Source organism: Hippopotamus amphibius, chromosome 3, assembly GCF_030028045.1.
Source record: "Hippopotamus amphibius kiboko isolate mHipAmp2 chromosome 3, mHipAmp2.hap2, whole genome shotgun sequence".
In the NCBI taxonomy this organism is placed as follows: Eukaryota; Metazoa; Chordata; class Mammalia; order Artiodactyla; family Hippopotamidae; genus Hippopotamus; species Hippopotamus amphibius.
The window spans coordinates 89,373,656-89,400,035 of NC_080188.1; the positions used below are offsets into that span (position 1 = coordinate 89,373,656).

General features: G+C 42.4%; 1 protein-coding gene across 8 annotated transcripts in view; it reads left to right on the forward strand.

Annotated features, from left to right (window-relative positions):
• RAPGEF2 (Rap guanine nucleotide exchange factor 2) overlaps nucleotides 1–26,380 on the forward strand; it is a 252,724-nt gene that overhangs the window by 79,325 nt on the left and 147,019 nt on the right. For 7 of the 8 annotated variants that reach the window (XM_057726290.1, XM_057726289.1, XM_057726283.1 and 4 more), the window contains exons 2-4: nucleotides 1,302–1,372; nucleotides 6,664–6,720; nucleotides 23,544–23,627. In XM_057726290.1, the coding sequence (XP_057582273.1) occupies nucleotides 1,302–1,372; nucleotides 6,664–6,720; nucleotides 23,544–23,627 (212 nt within the window). Of the gene's footprint in view, nucleotides 1–1,301; nucleotides 1,373–6,663; nucleotides 6,721–23,543; nucleotides 23,628–26,380 lie in introns of those variants that run through there. The other variant, XM_057726291.1, reaches the window with a different exon arrangement.

The following is a 26,380-nucleotide window of genomic DNA, read 5'->3' on the forward strand; positions in this document are numbered from 1 at the left end:
AGGGCGCAGCCCAGTCAGAGCCAGGGGCCAGGGAGGGTCATGCCCACCACCTGGGTTGGGCCGTTTGCACAGTGCTGCTGTGGCCTCCTGCCAAAAAAAAAAAATTATGTGTGAAATCTATCTCAGTAGATCTGTTATTTTAAAAGGAAGAGGGTAGTTTTACACATTTCTTAAAATACGTTTGTTTTAGATTTTGGCTAATATTTGGGGGAGGAGTAAATGTAGATTTTTATTCTTGAGATCAGAAACTGCTAGTCATTGGAATCGTAAAATACTCACTTCTGCACACCCAAAACTTGTAGAAAACTTATATAATATTGTACATCAACTGTACCTCAATTAGAAAAAAATGCTAATTCTTGCTAGCTTGTCAATATAAATGAATATAAACAGGATTTTGAATTTTTACCTGTTCTGAACTTTCATGAATAACTGAATCTTTTTTCTATGTGTTGTAATATAATCTGGAAAAACAAGGCATGTCTCTTTTTTTTTAAAAGAGAATATTTAAATTTAAATGTTTCTGTATGTAAGAAATGTCATTTGGTAAGAATTGAAAAAAAATTGAATTCATGCTAATTTTTAAGTGTAGACGTGAAATAACATGCATTAATTTTATATTGACTAAGAAAGTAATGATGGAATTGGCAAATACTTATACTCTAAAATTGACTTTACATTTGCTATTTTGATGTAAAAGCCGGGAAATAGTCATGTGATAACACTTTATGAGAAATTTATTCTCGTAAATTTGAGCCAATTCAGTTTATATTTTAATGGCCTTTGTATGTATCCCTTCTCTTAACGGTGAGATTTTTATTTTAAATTATTTATTTTTTTATTGCTGTGTTGGGTCTTCGTTGCTGCGCGTGGGGTTTCTCTAGTTGTGGCAAGCGAGGGCTATTCTTCATTGCAATGCGCGGGCTTCTCATTGCAGTGGCTTCTCTTGTTGTGGAGCATGGGCTCTAAGTGCGTGGACTTCAGTAGTTGTGACACACAGGCTCCAGAGCACAGGCTCAGTAGTTCTGGCATGCAGGCTCAGTAGTTGTGGTACATGGGCTTAGTTGCTCTGTGGCATGTGGGATCTTCCCAGACCAGGGATCGAACCCGTGTCCCCTGCGTTGGCAGGCGGATTCTTAACCACTGTGCCACCAGGGAAGTCCCAATGATGTGATTTTTGATATCTAAAAAACTTGCATTTAAAAAAAGCTATCTTTAATTTGGTCTGTAAATGTAATAACTTATTTTAGAAGCCTCTTTTCCTGACAAGTCTAATAATTTCTGTCCTTTTCTCCAAACAGGATCTGGAAATAGTGTATTCCTATTTACATGGTATGGAAGCCTTATCCAACCTGAGGGAGCATCAGCTTAGGTAAGTCATTTTAAGATGAATAATATTAGGATGCTTGGATTTTATGTGATCATTTATTATCGTTTAGAAGTAGGATTAAAGATAACTTACATATGAAAACTCTGCCTCATCTGGTCTTGGAAGTTTTACACCCATATAATAATTTTTGACATTTCTACTGTAGTGACCACCTACCTCCTGTCCCTTTCTCCTCCCTCCGCACCTAAATTAGTAAATACCACTTGGTGAATACGACAAAGGAACATTATTTGCCGTCCTGGCAAATAAAAATTACTTCTTAGCATTCAAATACATAAGAAACCAGACTGTTTTTAACTATTCAAAGAATGATTCAGTTCACTGTTTTAGTATGTTTTAGGTCTTTGTATGTAATGTATTTATTGCCTTAAATTGCCTGTTCCTGGGAAACTCAGTTTATACCATAGTTGTTTTTATATAGTCCACTCGTAAAAATCTTATCACTTCTCTTGTACAGTGATATAGGAACTTATTTATAGTTATCTGGGCTTATAGTAAAAGATCAAAAACATCTTGTATAATCCAGTGATTAACTGGAACAGAAAATAAAGGACCTTGGGAAGATGGATTACATATAAACACCAACTGGGATATTATGGGAAAGTTTTGTTTCCTCCAATTCCAGCTACTTTTGATACCAGCAGTTTTAAATTATGAAAGGAATACTTTTTCTATGTATTTCCCCTTTACTTCTTAAACACTAATTAATTTGTGAGCATGTGAATTTCATATTTAGTTGTTAATTAAAAAAGTGTCAAGAGGGTTGAATACTTCTAAAGTTAAATTTTTAATGAAAATCATTTAAAGCAGATGGTAGGTTAAGCATTTAAAAATTCAGTCAAGTTTTATTAGAAAAGGGCAAAACTATTGGGAATTTAGAAGCTGGTTCAAATTAAAGCAAGGAGAATTTCTAAAGTGTGTAAACTTTCATTTTATGTTTTTTGGTGACAACTATCCTAGGAAAAAATTGTAGCTCCAGTTGTCTGTTCAATTGATTGCAGTTAACATGCACATGCAAATGAATTAATATGCAAATATGTGTGTCACATTGCCATATGCATATAAAACCACACACGGGTAATATTTAGATGATATTTAGATACATTGATTATATAATGTGTGTCTGTAGTATATATGGTTATAAAGTTATTTAGGTAATAGTAATTGATGCAATAGAAAAAGGAAAATTTTAATACATTTTATGAAAATTTTCAAGATTACAAAAGTAGAGATAATACAATAAAGCCCATGCACCCACTAACCAGCTTAGAACCATAAATTTTTTGCTGTTTCAAAAGTAAATTTTGGTTAGAAATAACTGATTACTTCAGTATAGTTTAGTGTATTTATACCTTAAAAACTCTGTTTTGAAGACTGTTCAGCTTTGTTGGCATGAACTTACAAGGAGGCACTTTAAGATGTGTATCTTGTTCTGCTTGTGTCGAAAAGTCGTTTGTTTGTCATACTTATGGAAAACATCAGCTGAAACTAACTTAAGTCCTTTTTTAAAACAGGATAAGGATAGCAAAACGAATAATAGCAAGAAACGAGGTACAGATAAACTCAGTGACTTGGATAAACTGCTTTGTAATAACGACCGTTTCTGGGAAAAGTACATCTTATTTAGATAAGTTATTTCCTTTGAATTTTATAAATAAAATTTTATTCCTGAGATTAATAGAGAAGAGTTAAGACTTCCACATAATACAGTTTTCCAATTTTAGGGAAAAAATAAAAAAGCAGCTCTTAATCAAGGTTTTCCGAGTCTGTTTATTCAGTGTCGGGCAGTAGAATACTGGTCTTCTAGGAGGGAGGGGAGGCGTTCCCTTTTGGGAGCCTCAGTTCGGGTCCTGTGGGCCATGCGTATGCAAGCAGTGCATTGATCCTGAGCGGTTTGGGACATGCTGTGTCACTGTAAGATCACATGCTGTATGCAACGTGAAGGTTTTCAGGCCTTCCCTGAAAAACTATATGTCTTTTCCACACAGCATTATTTTCCTAGCATTTACTCCCTTAATCCATGTGAATTAGAAGCAGCATATTTGCTGAAGGGGAGGAGGAAGCTCTAGCTGGGAGTGGAGGCCAAGAATCTGTAAAAAGTAGAGTAACTGGGGCTGTTCTGTGTTGGAAACAAGAGCCTGCTGAACTGTATGTGTGTGTGTGTATATATATGATATACTATATAGTATAACATATATGATTATATATCTGTGTATGTATACATATATATATTCTTTAGCATCATGGGTAAGCATAACTATTATTATACATGCAGTTTTAGACATTAAGGAACAGCTAAAATGTGGCCAGAATATTCTTTAGAAATTCAGGGAAGATCAGTATGCTTTTGCTAAAACATTCCTTAACAGTATTTAAAGACAACAAAGCAGTTTGGTACTTTTTCCATTTATTTAGAACACTGTCATACGAACGATTTTATCCTGACTTTCTGATGGCGTTGATTAAGTTGACTTATGCAGTCCACAGTTATCGACTACATGCCTACTATGTGCTAGACATCCAGGTAGGCCATGGAGAAACAGCAGCGAAGTACACCCTGCTGTTCCTAGTAGGGCAGACAAGATTCAGGTGGTATGGACCAATGTTTTATTCAGATGTTAGCGTGTTGGGCCAGTTTGACTTTGTGGTTGAAAGGAGGTAACACTTGAGTTGGCTCCGCCATGCCGAGATCCCCACAGTGCTGACGGGTCCCCGATGCTCTGCGGTGGGTACGGGCAGGGGCCACAGGAGAGGAAGTATAGGATGCTAAGTGTAGTCCACAGCGCAGGCGTCTTCAAGGATAGGGAGTTGGGATTTCAAGGCAGTGGAAATTAAGAACACGTGTGAGGTTATGCTACTTCATGTTTGGAGAATGGACAACAGGTGTGCAGAATAGGAGCAGACTCTACCTGTGTGGTCCTGGTAGGAGATAATAGTGGGATGATGGTGGCTCAGACTAGATTTTCACGGGGAGGTAGTGAACGTGGTCAGCTTGGGAGGATATCTTTTGGAAACAGGAACTGGCGGAAAGATGGGATGCAAAGAAAAGGGAGGAGTCAAGGCTGACGACTCCAAGGTTTTTGCCCTAAGCGATTGGGTTCTGATTGTGGGAGAGCAGATTTTGGGGGAAGAAATTTAAGATGTTTGGACGTTTTGAACATGGAATGGCTGTTACACACAATCAATGGCTACACCAAGTAGGCGTTTAGATGCGTGGGTGTCACAGTGAGAGGTTAGGTGTGGGGCATGCCTTTGGAAGCCATCAGCTTATGGATTACATTGAAAATCACAGACTGGATGAGGTTACGTGGTGCAGAGGGGAAGGCGGCTGACAACCCCTAGAGGTGATACACTTAGAGTCAGGTGGAGGAGTGGGAGGAGCGGAGAGCCCAGAGGAGAAAAAATGACGAATAAGGCAAGAGGGAAACCAGGAGACTTCAAGAAGATGATGCTGTAAGGAAAAGGGCGTCATCACCTGCTGCTGAGAAGTGGAATTAATATAAGGTCAGAAAAGATTGAAATAACACAGAGGATGCTGACAACTCTTAGAGTTTGTTCCTGTTTTTGTTTCTTGGCCACATGGCTTCTGGGATCTCAGTTCCCCAACCAAGTGTTGAACCTGGGCCCTGTCAGTAAAAGTACTGGGCTCTAACCACTAGGCAACAGGGACTCCACCTCCCCCCTCGCCCCACCCCCGCTCCCTGCTTTATTTTTTTTTTGAGTTTCAGGGACCCAGTGATGGAGGAGAGAGAGGAGGGTGAGAGAATGGAGACAGTGTATGTGGACAACTCTAAAAGAAGAATTTCTGTTGTGGGAAAAGCAGAATGTGGATAATAACCGGAGGGGGATGTGGGTTCGGGAGGGTCCCCTCCCCCAGACAGTGGGTGATGCTAAGGTGTGTGTGTATTTTTTTTTTTTAAGCTCTTTATTGGAATATAATTGCTTTACAGTCTTGTACCAGTTTTTGAGGTACACCAAAGTGAGTCAGCTGTATTTATACATATATCCCCATATCCCCTCCCAGGTATGTGTGTGTATTAAAGGAAGCGATTCAGGAGAGAGAGAAATGGATGATGGTGTGGGAGGACGTGAGCCTGCAGGAATACAGGGTCCACCATAGAAGGACCAGTGAAGATGGTATAACGGGAAACAGGGCAGAGCCTGTTATATAATTTAAGACCCAGTGTTTTTAGACCCATTACTTGTGTCTCTCATCCTTTCCTAGGAAGAATTCATATGATTCAATCTATTAAAGAAAACTGTATGTTTAATGATGTGTATTCAGGGTTTGATGCTGCCTCCTGGAGTTAAGTGACGGTTTCGGGTAAGGGATTGGCAGGCTCGGGGGGACCTCTGAAGTAGGGTGGTGGTTGTGGGAAGAACGAGGCTAAAGAGAACTTGGGAGAGTTGTTTTCAAGTGAAAAATCAAGAGTGTGTGGTATTCCTTGGATTTTGCAAACAGAGGAAAGATGGATGTGTGTTCATCTCAGTGCTTCACAGACTGGGGATGGGTAGTCCCAATGACCAAAATGGGGGTGTTCTTAAAATCATCACTTTTGTAGCCAGCCTTTTCTATTTCCTAATTCCTCCTAAAGAAGAAGTAGTCATTTTCTCTTATGCATTTCTGTAACTTTTGGGAAATTTTACTCAGCCTTAATATAATAAGATGCTTTTTGAATATGCTGCTCTTGAGGTAATTTTGAATATTTAAACATATATTCATGTGTTCCATAATTTTTATAATTTATTTTCCTCAGGGATGAATCAGCTAAAATAACAAATCTTTACATTGTAAAACGTTCGTTTAGCCATTAGTCATAAAAATACTGACTTTAATAAAGGCTTACTTTTGTCTGAAATTCCATACTGTTAAGTAACATGTGAAACTGTGAATGATGTTATCACTTTTTAAATTAACAGGTTTTCCTTTCTAATTTTTAGGTTCCTTCTCATTTTCTGTTTACCTTGGAGAACGTTAATTTGTCCACATTTCATTTACAAAGTATGAAACACATACAATTTTGTTCCCTATGAAATAAACCTGGTAAAGCTGACATCTAACAAAGTGTTTCTTTTCTAGTATCTTTTTACCGGATCTCATTTTATTTTATTTTGTTAACCTAGACGCTAAAATATTTATCTTGAGGCCAGTAAATAATTGTGACAGTTCATAAAAGTAATCTTAATATTTACACGTCTCATTTACGTTTTTAAACTATTAGTGTGTTTTTTCATGATGAACAATGAACTCATGTCTATTTTTTGTCTTACAGGTTAATGTGTGAAACTGTGAGATACGAAAGACATGAAGCCAATGAAGTTTTATACTAGTAGGTGTTGCCTTTCTCTTTGCACAATGTGTAATACAGCGGCTAACTGATGTCCTTAAAGTATCAGAGAAGTACTAGGGACACTCTTTCAAGTCGGCACTACCTTAATTTTGTATTAACCTTTATTGCATAATTTAGAAATGTGAAGCATCTCAGCTGTTCTCTGTCACAAAGTAAAAGTTTACAGTCCTTTGCTGATAAGTTCACATCAGCATCTATAAGTCTCTCACGTGTGGTTCAGAGATGGTATTTCACATTACAGGGTATTTTGACTTTTATCATTATGAAATGAGAAACAGTGTAAAGTCTTTCCAAAGGAACAAAATATACATTCCCACAGTGATTCCACCACACCAGATGAGATGTAATGATAGCATAAATACCATATTTTATCTTTATTATTGTTGTTATTATTGTTATTTTTGGCTGCATCGCACGGCTTGTGGGAACGAACCCAGGCCCCCGGCAGTGGAAGCGCCCATTCCTTACCACTGGCCCACCAGGGAGTTCCCTAGCTCATCATTCTTTCAGAAAAAGGAAAATAAGCTGCCCACATTTCTTTGGGCTTAGTTTCTTCTTGAAATCACATTCATACTCCTTTTAAGTCTGTAAAGTACTCCTTGAAAAAATGGCAACTAATTTTTTAAATAATGTGATGAACATTCAGTAGATAAATATTGGTGTGTTAAGGGTATGTAAGCTCTGACTTACTAGACATATTATCTTGTTAATCATGTTTGCCGTGAATGACGGTTGTTCTGATGACTTTCCTTCCTGTTTTTCAAGGCACTTACAAAAATAATAACTACTTTCCATGTGTAGTATAAGGAATCTTTATTGAAATAAATAAGATACAGCTTCTGCCCTTAGGGAGGCTATAATCTTTTGAGAGAGGTAGAAATAGTGGAAAAGGAAAAGAACAACAAAAATTAACCAGCCAGAATAACTGAGACTGTAGGTATGTGCAGAAGGAGGGCAGGGGAGGGTTCCAGAGACGTGGCCCTTTGCACCGGATCTCCTAGTGTGTCTGGTGGTCTCGAGAGACTTTTTTGGCCGGAGGCACTGTGTGTACAGCAACACAGAGAAGTGAGGGGCCTGGCCTCATGTTCTGAACACTGTGGCCAGTTCAGTGTGAGTGGCCTGGGGTGTGTGGGGTGAGGGGAGGAGACAGGCCACAGTCACGCTTGCTTGTGAATGTGTAGTTAAAAAGAATCATCCGTGATTCTTTAGGCAACTGGAAGTGAGTGCTTTTCATCCTCAATTACGTTTTATTGTGGAAAATTACAAATGTTCATAGAAATAGCAACAGTCGCAAAACAGAGCCCCGTGGACTCATCATGTCACATTGTCAGCTGATAACCAGTGGTGTTTCCTTTCTTACTCCACCTCCAGTGGATTATTTTGAAGTAAATCCAGACATATCAATCCATCCATCATTGTTTTGATGTGTGTTTTTAATCTTTAAAAGATAGACTTAAAAAAACTTAACCACAATATTATCATCAAACCTTAAAACATAATTCATATCATGAAAATAACCAAATTTCTTTGTCTCAGGTTTTCTCTCGGTACAGTTTGTTTGTTAGTTGATATCTCTCTTAAGTTTCTTTCAGTCTGTAGGTAGGTGGCCAGTTTTCAAGCAGCAAAATGATGTGACCAGATGCCTCCCAGCCTCACTCATCCCCTCAGAGATAGTATCTGTATCTGTCTGAAAACACTTAAGGGTGGGTTAGATTGAGTGAACGGTAGGGAAATCCGTCAGGAGGCAGCTGCAGGCATCTGAGGTGATGATGCTTGAACTGGGGGCAAAGACGGAAGAAGATACGGGTGGATCTGATGCTGGATGGTTCTTGGGCTGTCAGGATCCTCCTAGGGCTTCAAAGAACGTACATCCAATAGAGAAGAGTAGTAAATGACCCAGACATAATTGGTAGTGAGAAAACTCACAGCAGGGGCAAATGCCCTTAACATATTTATTCTTTTTTTTTGTTTATACTTCTTTGTTCTTTACTCTTTATTCTTTTTTTAAAATTAATTAAAAAGTATTTGTTTATTTTGGCTTTGCTGGGTCTTAGTTTCAGCATGCAGGCTCCTTAATTGCATCATGTGGGCTTCTTAGTTATGGCAGGTGGACCCTTAGTTGCAGCAGGCGTGTGGGATCTAGTTCCCTGACCAGGGATCAAAGCCGGGCCCCCCCTGCATTGGGAGCGTGGAGTCTTACCCACTGGACCACGAGGGAAGTCCCTAAATTAATTTTTATTGGCTTATAATTGCTTTACAGTGTTGTGTTAGTTTCTTGTTGTATAGCAAATTAACATATTTATTCTTGAGAGACAAGATATAAAAAATTTAGACCATTTCTTTTCTTTCAGGAGCAATTAAAAGCTATCCGTGGAATGGGTGTACACATGTCAGGGTTGGCAATTTCTTGAATATTATTACATTTATTTTAACAGTGCAGTGGCATTCAGCATCAGCTTTCTATCATTTTGTCCTTTCCCTTTGAAACATGGTTTGGGCCATGTTGATGATGAGGTGATAGCAAACGTGTAATAAGCCCTTCATCTGTCACATGTACTCGAATCCATGCTCTGTGTGCCCTGAGGCTTGGTGTGTGTCACTGCTCAATGCAGGATCCGGCCTCTCACCCAGACCTGGTGACTCTGCAGCCCTCGCCGTTCCCCATGCAGCAGCATTTCCCAGCCTCCTTCATGCATCGTAGAAAATGATGCTGCGAGCATGCGGGTGTGAGGACGGCCTCTCTCCCTGGGGTGGCCTCCCTGAGGGGTGATGGCGGCCCCTGAGACCCACCAGCACTTCTGCCTGCATTGTCCTGGCTTCCTGACAATTATTATTTATTATTCATTTAAGTGGAAGGTAGATTGCAGTGTTTTAAATGTACTTGCTTTTTTTTTTTTTTTTTTTTTAAAGTCAGTTTAGGCGGTGAGTATGAGCTCTGCTGATCATGCAAAGCCATGACTTCAGTAATCCTAAATTTAGAACTTCCTAGGTGGCGCAGTGGTTAAGAACCTGCCTGCCAATGCTGGGGACACGGGTTTGAGCCCTGCCCCGGGAAGATGCCACATGCCGCAGGGCAACTAAGCCCATGCACCGCAGCTATTGAGCCTGTTCTCTAGAGCCCATGAGCCACAACTATTGAGCCTATGTGCTGCAACTACTGAAGCCCATGCGCCTAGAGCCCATGCTCCACAAGAGTAGCCCCCACTCTCAGCAACTAGAGAAAGCCCGTGTGCAGCAACGAAGACCCAACACAGCCAATAAAAAAATAATAAATCCAATAAATAAGTAAATTAAAAAAACAAAAACAAAATAATGCTAAATTGAATGCATTCAGGCTGGAGTTTGCAGCGAGAGTTGATTATAGTAATTGTTTTTGACTAATTAGAATCAGGTGGCAGTATTAGTAAGCAAAGAAGAATCCATGATTATTTGGTAGATCATGATTTCCTAAGACCAAAAATTCAGAGACTAAGTGTAGATTCACTCAGATTCCTAGTATTTGGCCAAGCTTGTGTTGGAGGGTAGGGGGAGGATTTTCCTCTGTGATCTGTGCACATACTTGTCTCTGCTCTGAGCAGTTCGTTTTGGAAATGAAAGAACACTTGTATTTGGGGTATGTATAAATCTGTGATAACTCGATAATACCACCCTTCTTTTTGGGACCTGTTGTCATCACCTATTGAGGGGAATAACTCGTCTGTGCTTGAGCTTGGAGAACACGGTATAGTTGGAATATCACAGACTTTCCGAATTTGGTTGTTTTTTTTTTTGAGTATATTATTTTATTAACATTTAAATTTCACCAAATTGAGTTCAAGTATACGCTAGCCATATGTTCCGATTTTTGAAATGGGCAAACAACTTGAAGGGTGCAAGACTGCAGTGTATCCCACAATTAGACAATCTAGGGTAATTAACTACACTTAGGAGGAAGTATAGGGGAAAGCCCTGGAACTGAAGGAAAAACCCACCATTCAGGACTGAACAGAGGTCCTTGGTTGCTGACAGAATCTCCCCTTGACTTCAGACTTGAGACAAACCGGGGGAGTCTGTCAGTATACAAAAACCACTTAATTCAGAACAGGAACAGGATAGATGGGCCGAGCCAGTTCACATTGTGGGGGCCAGTCTGAAGCGAGCAGGGTTGGCTGCAGGCTGGAAATGTTGCGGCTGAAGTCCAGGGTCTGTAGACTAGAGCAGCCATCTTCTAAAAATTGCTCAATTTCCACAGAAGTTCTGAAGATGCTTTTCCCAAACAGGGCCGAATTTGGTATGAACAAGAGATGAGTATTCATTTTCCTTGTTATGTGTGTGTGCTAGTGACTTCGAAGTCTATGATTTTAATAATTTCAGCAGGTAGATATAGTACTCTTTGATCCACCTCTGTGCCTTGTTTTTCTCACCTGTAGAATGGGGACAGTAATCACAGGGCCCACTCTTTGGTGCTAGTGTGAGGCTGAGATGCAAGGCTCCGTGTGGTCAGTGCACAGAAATGTCAGCCCCGGCAGCATTGTCACTCCATCCACTGTTTTGATAATTTGCATTTTGTTCTCCCAGTGTTTTAGCTGCATTAAACTTTTGTCTAGACAGGAATTATGGCAGCATTGTTCTAACTCCGCTGGTGTTTTAACATGAACAATATGACAGAAGGCCATTTAAATTGTATTGCAGTTTGGGGGAGAGTTGTAGTTATGATAAAATGATTTTTCTTTTTTTTGGCTGTGCCGAATGGCTTGTGAGATCTTAGTTCCCCGACCAGGGATTGAACCCTGGCCCTGGTAGTGAAAGCACTGAGTCCTAACCACAGGACCTCCAGGGAATTCCCAAAATGGAATTTTTAAAGTGTAGAATTGCTCATTTAGAATCTAGTATTTGTTACACTAGAAAGTTAGGTATGATTAGTTGAGCTTTACACAGTGGACAAGAATATCAGATAATTTCTCCCTTCCTTTCATTTGTTGTCTGCTAGATGCTGAGTATTTTGCTGGCTTGGAACTGTTAAGGGAGATAATATACATTTCACTTGAGGGACTTTGATTTAGAGAATTTAAGAAAGGAGGTAAACAAGTGTGTCCATTCTTTTTACTTTTTCTTTAAAGGCTAGCTGTCCTCACCATTTCAGTTTAATATGCAGTTACATGGAAAGTACTAGAAACCTTTGGATCAGAAATTCAACCATTAAAGTGTTTTATTTTAAGCTGCACACACACAGCTGTTGTGTAAACACGGGTAACTCTGTACCGCATGCCTGATTCCCATGCACGTGTCCGACTGAATGCTTTGGTTTCCGGAGGAGATTTCATAGTACTTTGTTAAGGGGTTTATCTCCCCTTATTGCAGGAGAGGAAATTTTTCCTTTATTAGAAAAAGCTGCATTGAGGCCAGTGGCGTCTTTTCAGGCATTTTCATTTAAATCTACAAATGTGCAGAACCTCAGGCCCAGCTGCCCCTCTGCCTGTGCTTAGTGGTCTCTTCACTCCGAGACTGGGTTTCCTGTTTCCAAGGCAGCTCCCCAGGTGTCTCCCCTCCCCCAGATGTCACATCACCCTGTCCTTTCCACATCCCCCTCCTCGTGCAGTCCCTTCTTCTCCCAGTGGCTCCTTCTGGGCTCAGAGCTGCCTGTGCCTCTGTCCCCTGCTCCCCCTGGAGGAAGAGCTGTCTCTTCCCCGCAGTGTGGCTCCTCTTCCCCCCGGGTCCCCTCCTCCTCCTGGAGGAAGAGCTGTCCCTTCCCCGCAGTGTGGCTCCTCTTCCCCCCTGGGTCCCCTCCTCCTCCTCCTGGAGGAAGAGCTGTCCCTTCCCTGCAGTGTGGCTCCTCTTCCCCCCGGGTCCCCTCCTCCTCCTGGAGGAAGAGCTGTCCCTTCCCCGCAGTGTGGCTCCTCTTCCCCCCGGGTCCCCTCCTCCTCCTGGAGGAAGAGCTGTCCCTTCCCCGCAGTGTGGCTCCTCTTCCCCCCGGGTCCCCTCCTCCTCCTGGAGGAAGAGCTGTCTCTTCCCTGCAGTGTGGCTCCTCTTCCCCCCGGGTCCCCTCCTCCTCCTGGAGGTAGCGCTGTCCCTTCCCCGCAGTGTGGCTCCTCTTCCCCCCGGGTCCCCTCCCCTCCCAGAGGAAGAGCTGTCCCTTCTCTGCAGTGTGGCTCCTCTTCCCCCCTGGGTCCCCTCGTCCTCCTCCTGGAGGAAGCGCTGTCCTTTCCCTGCAGTGTGGCTCCTCTTCCCCCCTGGGTCCCCTCGTCCTCCTCATGGAGGAAGCGCTGTCCTTTCCCTGCAGTGTGGCTCCTCTTCTCACTGGGTCCCCTCCCCTCCCAGAGGAAGAGCTGTCCTTTCCCTGCAGTGTGGCTCCTCTTCTCACTGGGTCCCCTCCCCTCCCAGAGGAAGAGCTGTCCTTTCCCTGCAGTGTGGCTCCTCTTCTCACTGGGTCCCCTCCCCTCCCAGAGGAAGAGCTGTCCTTCTCTGCAGTGTGGCTCCTCTTCCCCCCCGGTCCCCTCCTCCCCCTGAAGAAACTGCTGTCCTTCTCTGTAGTGTTGCTTCCCCCTCCCCGCCACCCCCAACCTGCGCTGTTTGGCACACGGGGTGAGTTGCTGTGTCTCCATCCATAGGAAGCTCTCCTTGGCTCTGGCCCATATCCAGTTATTGTATTGCTTTCTCCTTCCTGATGTGGCCAAGCTTTTATTTTACTTTTACATCATAGTCTTCTTAAAAAATTTTCGCAAAAGCACTCATCTACTACCTAGGTTGCGTTGCTTTTTTTTTTTTTTCCCCTCAGGAGACAGAATACTTCAAATCTGCCTTCCTTTCTTCCTCAGCAAGATGTAACCACTATTTGGAGTGTCCACATTTCCATAAGTTTACTGTGATGGTGTGTGTGTATAAGGAAAAGGGTGAAACCTGAGGTTTTTTGTTGACTTGAAGGTGTGACTTCTTTAAAGACTTAGCCTTTGCACAGACTTGTAGGATAAAGATGCTCAGCCCTGAGCCTGGATTGCTGTGATGTACACGTGTGCTCTGTGTAAGTATGAAAATTCAAATACGTGCACGTGGATACACGCAAACCCAGAAATAGACTTACTGAAGTTTGTTTTAGGTACATATGGTGATACTTTAAGGTTTCTTGGCAATAATGATATTTTTATATGTACTGTTAGTCTTTGAATGAAAATGTTTTATTTTTGTGGTGAATCAAAGAGTAGTAAAATAAAAACATTTAAAAAATGTCGAGGGAGGGAGGGAATATGGGGATATGTGTATAAAAACAGATGATTGAACTTGGTGTACCCCCCCCAAAAATATAATAAAAAAAATGTATTTAGTCTGTAAACTCCATCAAGGCAGGGACTATGTTTGCTTCCAATTTACATGTGCCGTGCCCAGCACAGACATTTGCATGTTGTCTGTTCTCTGTTGTTATTTTTTGCATTTATTTCAAGGGAGATATTCCTTTACTACATCAGCAAAGAAAGACCTTCTTTATGATCTAACTTCCAGGTAAAACATCCAATTGCACGTTAGGTGTTAGGTTCTTGGTATCGATTGTCTGTGAAACTACTTAGTGAATAAAAACCTGAGCTTCCCTTAAGTAAAACAGCTGCTTAAAGTGCCGTGGACGAATGAGGCTCCCTACCTATGCTTTCTGATCAGTGTGGGTCGCGGTGCTGGCACCTGGGAGCTTGGCAGTGGGTGGGCGGGTTTGGTCAGCCTCCAGATGTCTGAGTTCTCCGTAGCATTTCGGGTGCCGGTGTTCTCTAGATGAGGAATAGGTTTGCCATGCAAATGAAACTGCTATGCCTGACTCTGAAAGATGCCCATTTGTGAATTAATTTCATGACCCACTGGTAGTTTTCAGAAGAGTTAACTTTGGCTGCTCTCTTAAATTTGAGACATTGTCGAGCCCTTGGGTAGAGCCCTCCGCCCTCAGTATAGCCGAATCATTGGTAGATGCATTGTCACAAACACATAATCTGCAGTGATGTCTTTTCTTTCATTCAAAAAAAAGTGTGTTGAGTAACTTCATAACTCCCAAGACGTCATTCCTTCATTTCATTTTTTTAAAATTAATTAATTAATTGGCTGTGTTGGGTCTTTGTTGCTGTGCGTGGGCTTTTTCTAGTTGCGGCGAGTGGGGGCTTTTCTTTGTTGCGGTGCGTGGGCCTCTCATTGCAGTGGCTTCTCTTGTTGCAGAGCACGGGCTCTAGGCGTGCGGGCTTCAGTAGTTGTGGCACATGGGCTCAATAGTTGTGGCTCTCGGGCTCTAGAGCGCAGGCTCAGTAGTTGTGGTGCACAGGCTTAGCTGCTCCGCAGCATGTGGGATCTTCCCGGACCAAGGCTCGAACCCATGTCTCCTGCATTGGCAGGCGGTTTCTTAAACACTGCACCACCAGGGAAGTCCCATTTCATTTTTAAAATGGATTTTATACATGTAAGGATGACTGCACAGTGATGAACCTACAGTATCTTTGGCTTTACTAGTTCTCTAGTAGTTTGTATTGTTCACTCTGCTGGGTAAGTGAATTATCATGGTTAAAAACAATTATGCCCACTTATTCCCTATAATTTCAAAATATTTTTTTAAAATAAAAATATTTTCCAAATACTTTAATATATTCAAAATAAAATATTTTCAAAATAAAGCTGAAATAGCCTTAATATTTCTATCAGTTTTCAGAGTTTTATTGATGTTACTGATTTATCTGATTTGTTGGTCTAAGCACCTATAGTTTATTGAGAGGAGACTAAGAGTTTTCTGCAAAACTTAATGTTAAAATGATGCTTTTCTCTTTCAGAGTTTTTAGTGATAAAAGTGAAGTAACTTCTTTTTGATTTGAAACTTTCAGGAAATGGGAAAAAAACTTACCCTCTACTTTTAAAATGTGTTGTTTTCATAAGTGTGGGAATTTGTGATTATTGTGATTATATACTTATATATAATTAAATATTATGAAGTGTGTAATTTTATAGTACAGTATTGCTGTTCTGTAGGTCAGAAATGTACATTTTAACTCTTGCTAGAGCTCTTTCTATAATATGTTGTACACTTTATGCCTGATGAAGCTGGTGTGTGCACGTCACGGTTCTTTTGACCTTTGCCTTGTGTTGTTAGGGTCCCACACTTGTTGCATTGCATTAACTTTTATAGTGAGCTTACTTTGTGCCATTGGCCGTACAAAAATACATAGTACATATTTTGTTTTTGAGTTTAAAGCTTAGAGTCCCATCAGAGGAGAAAAAAAAATTAAACTTTTTGATAAATCCAGTAGCAGGAGTGATGTATTATCAATATATTTGTGAAAAAGAGTGCAAGTATTGTGTATCTGAAAAGCCATCTGCATATTGGAAGGTGGCCGTTGTTAGGACTTCTGTTTTAAGCCCTGGGACACTTTGTTCGTAGGAAATCCTCCTCAGCTCCATGGCAGTAGCTGTTAGGGTGGGAAGAGGGCCGGACAGGGTTCTGTCCCCAGGGGCTCCCCACGACCATACTAAGAACCTCTGGTCTGAGTCAACTGGGGGACTCCCGCGAAAGGGGAGAGGATAATTTGTTGTTAGTAGGTGAAGTTATTCCTGCTTTGGTTGTTGGCAGAGTCATACACTTGAGAGTACAAGTCTACACCAATCAGAGGCGTCTAGTAACAGTGCAGGGAGGGGCAAGAATGAGGCCATGAACTTCAGCAGGGGCTTCGGAGGGGAGCGCACGGAATGTGGTGGTGGGTTGTGCAGAGGGAGAAATTTAGGAAGACTTTCTGTTTCCTGGTTTATCCATTGGTTGGAGGATGTTGCTGGGAGAGCAGATACAGGAAAAGAAACAGGCGTTTTCCTAGTGGTGGTCACTGGTGGCTGGCCCTCCGGGTTCCTTGCCAGTGGTCTCTGCCTACTTAGTGGAACTTGGATGGTCCTCGTTTTATTTCTCCTCTGGTTTCTTGGCTTAAGACATGGAGCCAGCAGGCCTGGGTGGTAAGAATCCTGTCCCCGTTTCTCCCAGATGCTGACGGCTGTTGTTTGCATGTGTTGCAGCATCTGGGTAGTCTATATAATACACTGCAGCCTCCTTTTCTCAACTGTCCCAAACCCTGATGCTTGTTGGCACATGTGGCCGCCGTGTCCCCACCTCTCCCCGAGTGGGTGTCCTCTCCATCGTTTCTGGATGTTTCTGCCTGTGTCAGCTGCTCTTGTTTCTGCACGGTTGCCGCCTCTGTGCCTCTCCGTGTCCTGCTGTATGCGTAGCTGTGGCCCACGTGCAGTGCCGCAAAGGTGCCCTCCGCCGGGGCCCTTCTGCCTCTGCCAACGCAGCACTGACCCTGGTCTGGTCCCTGGGAGGAACCCCTTCCTGTAGCCCCAACGCCCCCCTTGGGCACTAACTTCTGGTCCCAGATTGTTAGTTTTTTTGTGTGGGGACCATTCCTTCACTTTCTGTTGGTTGACACTCCCCTCCGCAAACACACACACACACACACACACGCACACACGCGCACACACACACACGATGTCAGTTTGTGGCCGGCGGGAGGCGGGTGTAAAGCTGCGTGTCTCCTGGGACAGGTGTGCCCTTGTCCACAGCGCCCCCCACCCCCCAAGTCGCCCTGTCCTTTTTGCAGCCTTTTGGCCAGTTGGCCTCCACTTAAGTTTTCACATTGTATTAACAACTAAATAAAGTAGCTTTTTCTCAAGCTACCTTTTTGCCCTCTGATGATCATCTGTGCTGATTTAATTTGTTTTCTTGTGATTTATTAGCTTATTATCCTTTCAGCCTCCTTATCAACTTGGATTTGGTCCCTGCATTCAGTCTGCTCCAGCTTCATAAACAGGCTCCTCGCAGCTGCATGTGCAGCTCTTTCATGGCGAGGCACCTCCACCCTGTGGACATCTAGGGTATTGCTAAGGATGTGCTCTAAACCTTGCTTCATTTTTCTGGTTCCTGGTGAACTGAAACACATCTTTGACTTTCAGACACTTTAACACCATATCTGAGTTGGTGTCTCTTCCACTATTAATTCAATTATTAATAAAATATCTGAGTGCCAGTCGAGCATTATCTAGTATGTCTGTTTGGGGGTACGGATGAGCTAGAGGAGTTTAAGAGCTGATGGAGGAAGACTTCTGAGATAAATGATGATGACAGCCTGCTTCATGCGAGCAAGTCCAGAGTGTCTGGGAACCCAGGAGAGAGGGACTCATTTTATTTGGAAGATATTAAAACACTTCTCAGAGGATGTGGTCGTTAACCTGGAATTCAAAGGGTGAGTAACGAGTTTATTAGGCAGAAGGTACCCTTTAGGAACTGGAACAGCAGGTTTGTTCAAAGGCCCTGAGGCATAGGTGGAGGAAAAGGTGTAGGATGGCTGAGCAGGGTACAGTCTGAAGCTGGATCTGTTGGGGTTGGGAGCAGAGAGTAGAGGTGTAGGCTGGCTCTTTCAGTGGTGGTTGTGAGGGAGGGAAAAGGAGGAAGAGAAGCAGTGTTTTATGTCCCTGCTGTGCAAGGTGCTTGATAGGTACTGTTTCATTAAATCGAAGTGACCTCATGAAGAGGCACTAGTATCTGCATTTTACAGTTGAGGAACCAGAACCCCAGGTGCTGACGTCACCAGGATTGCGTGGCTGGTCTGAAGGAATGTGTATTCCCAAACCTTTGCTCTTTGCATGGCAACAAACTGCTGCTTTCAGGTGCTGGCTGTCAGGGCTGGGCTTCCTCCTGTCCAGGAGCCGAGGGTTATAAGCAGAAGCGTGTCATGATCTCGGTTCCCTGAGTAGATGCTCCTGAGATCCTGCCCCGTTCCCACAAGCTGCAGCTGGCAGTCCTCCCTGCTGGGAGCCTCTGTGCAGGTGGAGGGAGGTACCTAGAGTGGTCAGGGATGAGAAATGGATACAGAAAAACATTCAGTAGGATAAGTTAGTTGTGATAAGTATTTTGGAGTGTGGGAAACAGTGAGTGAGAAGACTTCATTGAAGAAGTGGTGTAGGACCCGTTCCTTTGGGGAGGGGAGCAACTTAGAAAATGGGGGGATGCCACCTGGGAAGGGGTTGTGCTGAGGAACAGAGGGAAGTCAGGTGGGAAAGAGTGGGACCAGGTTACCCTGGCCTCTTCCTCATCATCCCCAGGCTGGACCTGCCCTTCTGGTTTAGCTTGGGAGAAGTGGGCGGCAGGACTGGTCAGTCTTGATGGCTTCAGGGTCCTTCTGTTTGATCACACTGCACAGCTAATCGGTTGTCTTATGATGGACTGTTTATATTTTGTTTGCTTGCTTTGTTTGGCTTGATTCATTTCCTCCCTGTGGAGGAAATCAAAACAGGAGCTTTGCAGAGGGTCTTGTCGTGCCCCTGAGTTTTTGTGGCTTTCATCTTGTCGTGTGTAGGCTTAGGGAGGTATCGGAGTCAAATCATTTGCCCATTGGAGTTCTTAGCTCCGTCTGACACCTGTAGGTCATCTCTAAGTGTCCATTTCGATGATGGGAGAGACTCGCAGAGTCCTGCCTTGCTAGATGTACCTCTTTAATCTTTAGGCTTCTCTTTTCTACCTGTTACTAGTGATATAAGAGTAAAGTTATTTGGAAACGGTCACAGTTATTCCAAGATTCAGCTGTTACCATTTCAAAAACCCTTGGTGGAACTCCTTAGCTCATAACTTTAAAACTTAAAACAACTATTTGATAAAAATTAAAATGACATTAGGGAATAAAACTAGTTGTGTTGATAGTGACAGAGTTGTAGGTTTTTTTGTTTTTTTCCCTGCCATTTGTTCCCATTGAGGCTTGATATCGAGGCAGTTTTTCCCGTGGTTTTTCAGCAAGTCCCCATGCGTAAGAATCACCTGGGATGTTTGTTTAGACAGTGTTGTGATGGGTCTCCCACCTGTGATCAGGTACTGGGGGCTTAGTGGGATGGGTAGAGCCTGGGAACATGCATTTTTAATTCACATTCCAGGAGACTCATATGTACATTGAATCTTGAGAACTACTAGACAGAATAAAATCTCAGTATTAGTCCTAGGTAATATGAATAATAAAAAATTATTATTATACCAGTCAGCCTTCTGTTAGCCGGCTTCATTGCCAGTGTGTCTGCAAGTGAGATCTTGGGTTCATTTTGCTTTCCCTCTAAGTGTAGACAAGTTTGATGCTGTTACTGTTAGGTAATTCCTTTTTCATCTTTTCTTCTAAGAAACAGTCATCCCTTGGCACATGTAGAGCCCCACAGATGACAGGTGCCCTGTGGGAAGGGATGTGTTTGCAGACCTTGGAGCGAAGGGTTGTGCCTGGCACTGGACCACTGCCCGCCTGACGCATTATTATAAATGAAAGAGGGGCGGGGTAGCGCGGCGGTTTCTATTGGAGTCAGGAGACGTTTCTGGCTGATTAAGACTGAGTAAAACAGGTTTCATGGTGGCATCTCACAACGAGGAATTCTCAGAACAGAAACCAAACCTGAATGGTTTGGGGTGTGGGTGTGAAGGGGGGAGGTATTTTCCTAGCTTACAGCTGTTTCCAGAACATCTTTAAAGTGAGACGCATTGTTTTTGTGTTCTTAGTTCTAATTAGCTTGCTTTTGTAAGACATGAATCTTTAGAAGAGTCAAGATTTAAAGAGTAAAAAGATTTAAAGATTTAAAAGAGTAAAATTCAGCAACAGAGGCATCACAACTGTCTTATTTGACATGGCAGGTAGTAGATGCTTACCAGATCCAGTCAACATCCGAATGGTCATTTGCTGCAAATGCCTCCTCCGGCAAACACAGCTCTTGCGAGTTAAGTTTGAAGTTTTTAGAGAAGGGAGAGAAAGAGCTCGTCTAGCAGGCAAGTGAAGTTATAATAAGTGAGAGAGTTGGAGAGGACCAGTTTCTTATCTTCACTTCCTTAAATCTTTGCCGAAGCTTTCCTGATATAGGAGTCAACCCTAACTGTGGGGTGATTGGTAGGTATTTAGGGGCCAGAATATTTGCTGTCACAGTATTTTATCCACTTTGGACATGGATTGCCTTTTAGTTCATGTGTGTTTTATGATCAGCACCAGGAAAGCTGTGTTTACAAACTTTGTGTTAATTTTGTCCATAGTAATTTTACCTTCAAAATGGACAGATGCGGAATAACTAAAAAGCCAGGAAATGGTATATTCTCTGCGTCACAGTTCCTCTGAACCGTGTGACATTTATTATGCTTCTTACCATGATATCAACCTCGGGATGGTCGTCATTTGTGTTTACTGAGCCTCCGTGCACAGCTCTGGTTACATGCTTAGTTAGTGGTGATCGACCTTGATCTCCTACTTTTCTAGATTTCATTTCCCTTTGACCAGCCTTTCGGTGATAAAGGGAACATTGTTAAGTGCAAGAACAGATTAAAATAAATTTACAAGATAATTCCTTTTTTCTTCTTTTTATTTCAGTGTTTTATTACTTGTTATTAAAAAATGTTCTTGCATCTGGCAGAACACATTTTTCCTGGACAGAAATCAGAATTAATAATAACACTGTCATTGAATGTTAAGGAAGACAAGTACATTTTTTCCCCCAAACTAGGGGAATGATTGTTGATTGCAAAAGCTCATGATTGAAAACTGGAGAGAAAAGGGTATAAATTATTTTTTGAAGTACTTTGCATTTTCATTTGAGAATCATTTTACTTTGATGGTTTCATTGAAACTATCTCTATTTGACAATATTTTCCTTCGTGTTTTCTTGAGGCTTTGCTATTGAGGACTAAGCAGTTGTGAAATTGGTAAAGATTGGACCTGGGAGGAAACAGTGACTTGCTGCTGATTCGCTTTGGAAGCAGATAGCAATGAAAATGATTAGATGGTATTGATTAGTGTTTTAAATAACTTAATTATTCAGAATTGTAAATAGAACTTGATGTCCTTTAAAAACTTTTGGAATCCATTTGCTGAAAGGAAAAAAATAAAAAGATTTGGCAGAGGTTGCCAAAGACCCCCTTGCAACCCGAGTGTGGTTTACTGGGATGCAGCTTCCACGCTGTCCTCTCAGAAGAGGTGGCCTGGGCTCTGTACCTCCTTCCTGTGGTTAGAATGTGGACACGGTGGGGAGGTTTGGAGCCACTCCTTAGAGTCTGAGATGGAGGCCACAGGCTGGGGTGACCCAGCCACTCAGCAGAAAGAGCCTGCGTTCCTGACACCACGCTACACGTGTGAGAGAAATGAACTTCCTCCGTGGTTCAGCCACTGCTATGTTTAGCTTTCTGTTTTGTTTTCATAGTAGCTGAGCCTGTATCCTGACTAATACATTTGATAATCTTGCCTCTGTAAAAGAAAAGAACTTAACACACGGCAAAGAGCACGATAAAGTTCAAACAGGAGCAGCAAACTGGGGAAAAGGTTGTCACAGCTTATGTCTGCAAAATGCTAATTTTTATAAAGTGCTTCTAGATAAGAAAAAGTCCCACGACTTATAGAAAATTGGCTAAAAGTTATGAATTGATTTTACAGAAAAAGAAATACGTAGGGCACATGAACATAAGAAAAAAGATGCTTTTACAATAATAAGAAGAAAAATAAAAGTACACTAAGATACAGTTTTCACCGAGCAGATTGGCAAAAACCCCAAAGTGTGATAAACAGCCTCAGGGATGGCATGCCCCTCGCCCCTCACTTCAGCTGCACCCCCTGGCCAGCCTGCCCGGCTGCCCAGCCCGTGGCTGCCCCACGCCCCTCCCTGCCCGTGGCTGAGCCGCCTTGTCCTTCAGGAGCCACTGGCTACTCCTCTCCTTTGCTCAGATGTGCTCTTCTCAACAAGATGTGTCCACCACATGTTTAAAATTGTAACACCCCACCCCTATGTTCCTTCCCCTATACCAACTGATTCCCCGGAGCAAGGATTTGTAACTTACTAATTTATTGTATTTATTGTTTATTATGTGTACTGTGCCAGCAGGATAAAACTTTCATGAGGATAGAGATTTTTGTTCTTGTTTCCTGAAGGGTCCTCAGCACCTAGGACAGCCCTCATCGTGAAACTGTTAAACATTTGTTAGATAAATAGACTCTGCCAGCCACACTGTGGGGAGGAGGTAGGCACATAAGTTACTAACTAACCACCAGGACAGTATTTATCAGAGTTATAGTGTCTGTGCCCATTGACTCAGCAGCTGCAGGTCTAGTTTCTAGTCAAGGTTACTCCTGTTGATACAAGGTTACTCATTACAGTTTTTATTTTCTTTTTAAATAGTTGCATACCCAGGAAACTACTGAAGTGACCAGCAGTAGGGACTTGCTTAAGTCAAATCAGGCACATCTAACCAGACAGGTGTCGTCTGATGGGAAGGTCTCTGTGTTAGCACAGAGGAAGGAATGCTACAGTGTGTGCCACCTTTTCTGTAAAAAGAAGGAAAGGGGGTGGAGGGGATAAGAACGAGTATCCATCCTTGTGTGCGTGTGTGTGAGCAACTTCTGAAAGATGCCGGCGAGTGTGGTGGAGAAATGTGGGGGCTTAGTGGACAGGGAAGAGGGTGGGAAAACTGAGTTCCACTGTTTACCTCTTTGTATTGTTTGTTTTGTGAAGCAAGGGAAAGTATTTTTAGCTCAAAAAAGTTAAACTAAAAAATAAAACTTGGAATGGCAGATGCTATAGGTCTAAGGAATGTTTAAAACATTTAAATATACTGATAAATATCTTTAGCTCATTTAGGTGTGAAAAATAATTTTTAAAAATGATTCCGATAGTTGAAGAATGGTATTTTAGGTACATGTTTTACGACATTTCGTTGTTCGTCAGGATTCTGAGAGTACCATGGGTACTGTGCGCTGTGTATATATATATATTTTTTATTTGTTAGAGATAACCATCTAATTTTCTTTTCTTTTCTTTTCTTTTCTTTTCAGTCCTGATGATATTGGGACCTGCTGGTACATCCTTCTCTCTGGTTCCGTGTTCATCAAGGAATCCATGTTTCTTCCACGAAGCAGGTATTTATAGACGTTCTGGGATAGATTTTCTGTGGTGCTTGACATCTTTTTGCAGAATGAGTTCTTTTGCAGAACTCGTCTCTCTAGGTTTCCTGTTCTACTGACACAAAGCAAGCCAGTACCTTGAGGTGTTGGTATATAAACCTTGGGAAAGGACTCTTTACATTATACACACTATTCCAGCCTCTGTAACAAAGGGCAAGGACAAAGGACATGCGGGTTGCATGCTACGTGGATGTGCCCGGCTAGTTGAGGACACGTTTGTTCGTAGGGAATAAAAACTCCCTCTGTACCAGGGAGTCTCATACACATCTAAAGCGAGGCCAAGAGGGTTCCCTGGCCCCACGTGGGACTAGGGACTAGAAACAGAAAGTAGGGACTGGGCCAACCCCGGGGACCCTGCGGTCTCATCTCTGGGGACCTTTCCTGCTCTCTCAGGCTCTCAGGGGTGTTCTCCTTGGGACTTTGGCTCCTGGGTGCTGGCTGTTGATCTATGGCTTGTGCCCCTCACGTTTGCACCATTTGATGGCCGTGCCTGTGTTTTTTCTTCAGGTCTTCAGACCACAGTCTGGGGGCTGGGCCTGGGGCAGCTCTTTTCTGCTTCCAGGCAGCTAGGGCCAGAGAGGGTCGGGGCTCCCCTGTCATCAGTGTACTGCCCCTGGGCAGGTTCCCCGGAACCACTGAGTTTCAGGAGTGATTTTTCCCCTCATTGTGTGTGTTTCACAATTACATATTTTTATTTTGACTAAAGATTGTAAAATTTTAACGGATTAAGTATCTTTATTTAAAATTACTAAATAAATACTTGAAATTGACTAAAGGTAGTAAAGCGTAGCAATCAGCGCCCTGCCACTCCCCACCTTCTATAACCTAACTCTCTGCTAAAAATATCAGGGTACATTCTTGATAAGTCATTCTGAGTGGATCAGGGACATGTGAAGAATGTGTTTTACAGATTTTTATAGAAAGAGTGAGCAAGGTGGGGAAAGGTCATTTGTGTCGGGCGGTGAGGTACAGGAGGTGCTGGGGTGGGCCCAGGCTGGCAGGAAGGGGGCCCAAGGCGCCGTCTCTCATGCGGGCAGCCTCCAGCGCAGTTCCCAGGCCTCCCCGACTTCCTGCTGCTCCCAGGTCAGGTCGGCAGGCGTTATTCTCCTTGGAAGATGGCCCCACGCGGGAGGGAAGCACCACTGCCTGCTTATTTGTTGCTCTTACAGTAGCACTAGCTACAGAATGGGGATAGCCCTGGTGGGAGTTGTCATCGTATCAGAAGTCCCAGTTGTAGTGGTACTAAAATGATGAGAGAACAGTAGCTAAGGCTTTGGTAGGTAGTGCTTTCTGTTTGCCAGGCATCAGTTGAAAATAAATTTATATATAAATCATTTAACCTCATGACTGTCCTTTGAGGTAGATGTGGTTGTTGCCTGCATTTTTTTTTAACTTTTAATTTTGAATTAATTTTGGACCTACAGAAAAATTGCAAAAAATGGTAGAGTTCCCGTATACCCCCTCATCCAGCTTCTTCTGAAATTATAACATCTGGTATGACTGTAATACAATTAATACATCTACAGATCTTACGTGAGTTTCACTTACTTTGCACTAGGCGTTCTCTTCTGTTCCAAGATCCTATTTAGGATTCCACCTTGCGTTTATTTGCTGTTGCTCCTTAGTCTCCTCCAATCACTGGCAGTTCTTCTGTGTTTCCTTATCTTTCATGACTCTGATATTTTTGAAGAGTACTGCTCAGGTGTTTTGTATGATGTTCCTCAATTTGGGTTTGTCTGATGTAGTCACGTGATTAGAATGAGGTTTTAAGTTTTTGGCAAGATGTTACCTGCATTTTATAACCGAGGAAACTCTGGCAGTGTAGGCTGGTGGGTGGCTGTCCACCCTCGAATTCTGCCTGGTAGGCCTGGTGTGACCCTGTGACTGAGTCCTGTCATCCAGGGATTCTGTTTCCTTGAAACACAGAACCTACTGTTTGCTCCCTCTCTGGGGGCTCTGACTCTATTTCTGAACTTGGAAGTGGGTAGAGGCAAATAGTATTTAAGCATTGGCTTATTTTAAAAATTATACCTAATTTTAATATAAAAAGTAATGATAATTACTGCATAAAGAGAAGGAAAAATATCATCTGCAGTCTCTTATCCAAGATAATCATCCATTTTTTAAAAATTTGAAGTGCTTTCTTTTTTTTCCTTTTTTTAACTTTATTTTAATTAGTTTTCTGTTTTATACATATTAGCATATATATGTCAACCCCAGGCTCCCAATTCATCCCACCAAGATAATCATCCTTTAATATTCTACCCTGTTCCCATCTAGCCTTGCATGTGTGTTCTGCATACTTAAGAGCATACTCTGTAAACGATTTAATGTCTTGCTAATTTCAATTAAAGTGTATGTATGCACTTGACTTGTTAATGTCAAAAACTCTTTGTACAGACTTGCTCGTTATGCATTAGGGTGTCTGTTTAATGTTCATTTATTTGAACTTTCCACAGTTTGGTTAATAATTGTAAAGGGTAAGTTTCTGATACTTTTTGTTATAAATAATGCTATAATGAATGTGATTTGAAGTTTATGCATCTTGGAGAGGACTGAGGTTAGTGACTTCATCATCTTGATACAAGTTCTGTTGTACAAATGAAATCTATAGACTGAGTGCCCAGAATGGCACAGGAGCCCGTGCCCATCTTTCTTGACTACCAGCCATCACCAGCTTCAAGTGACAGCTTGTCCTAACTTGTGGA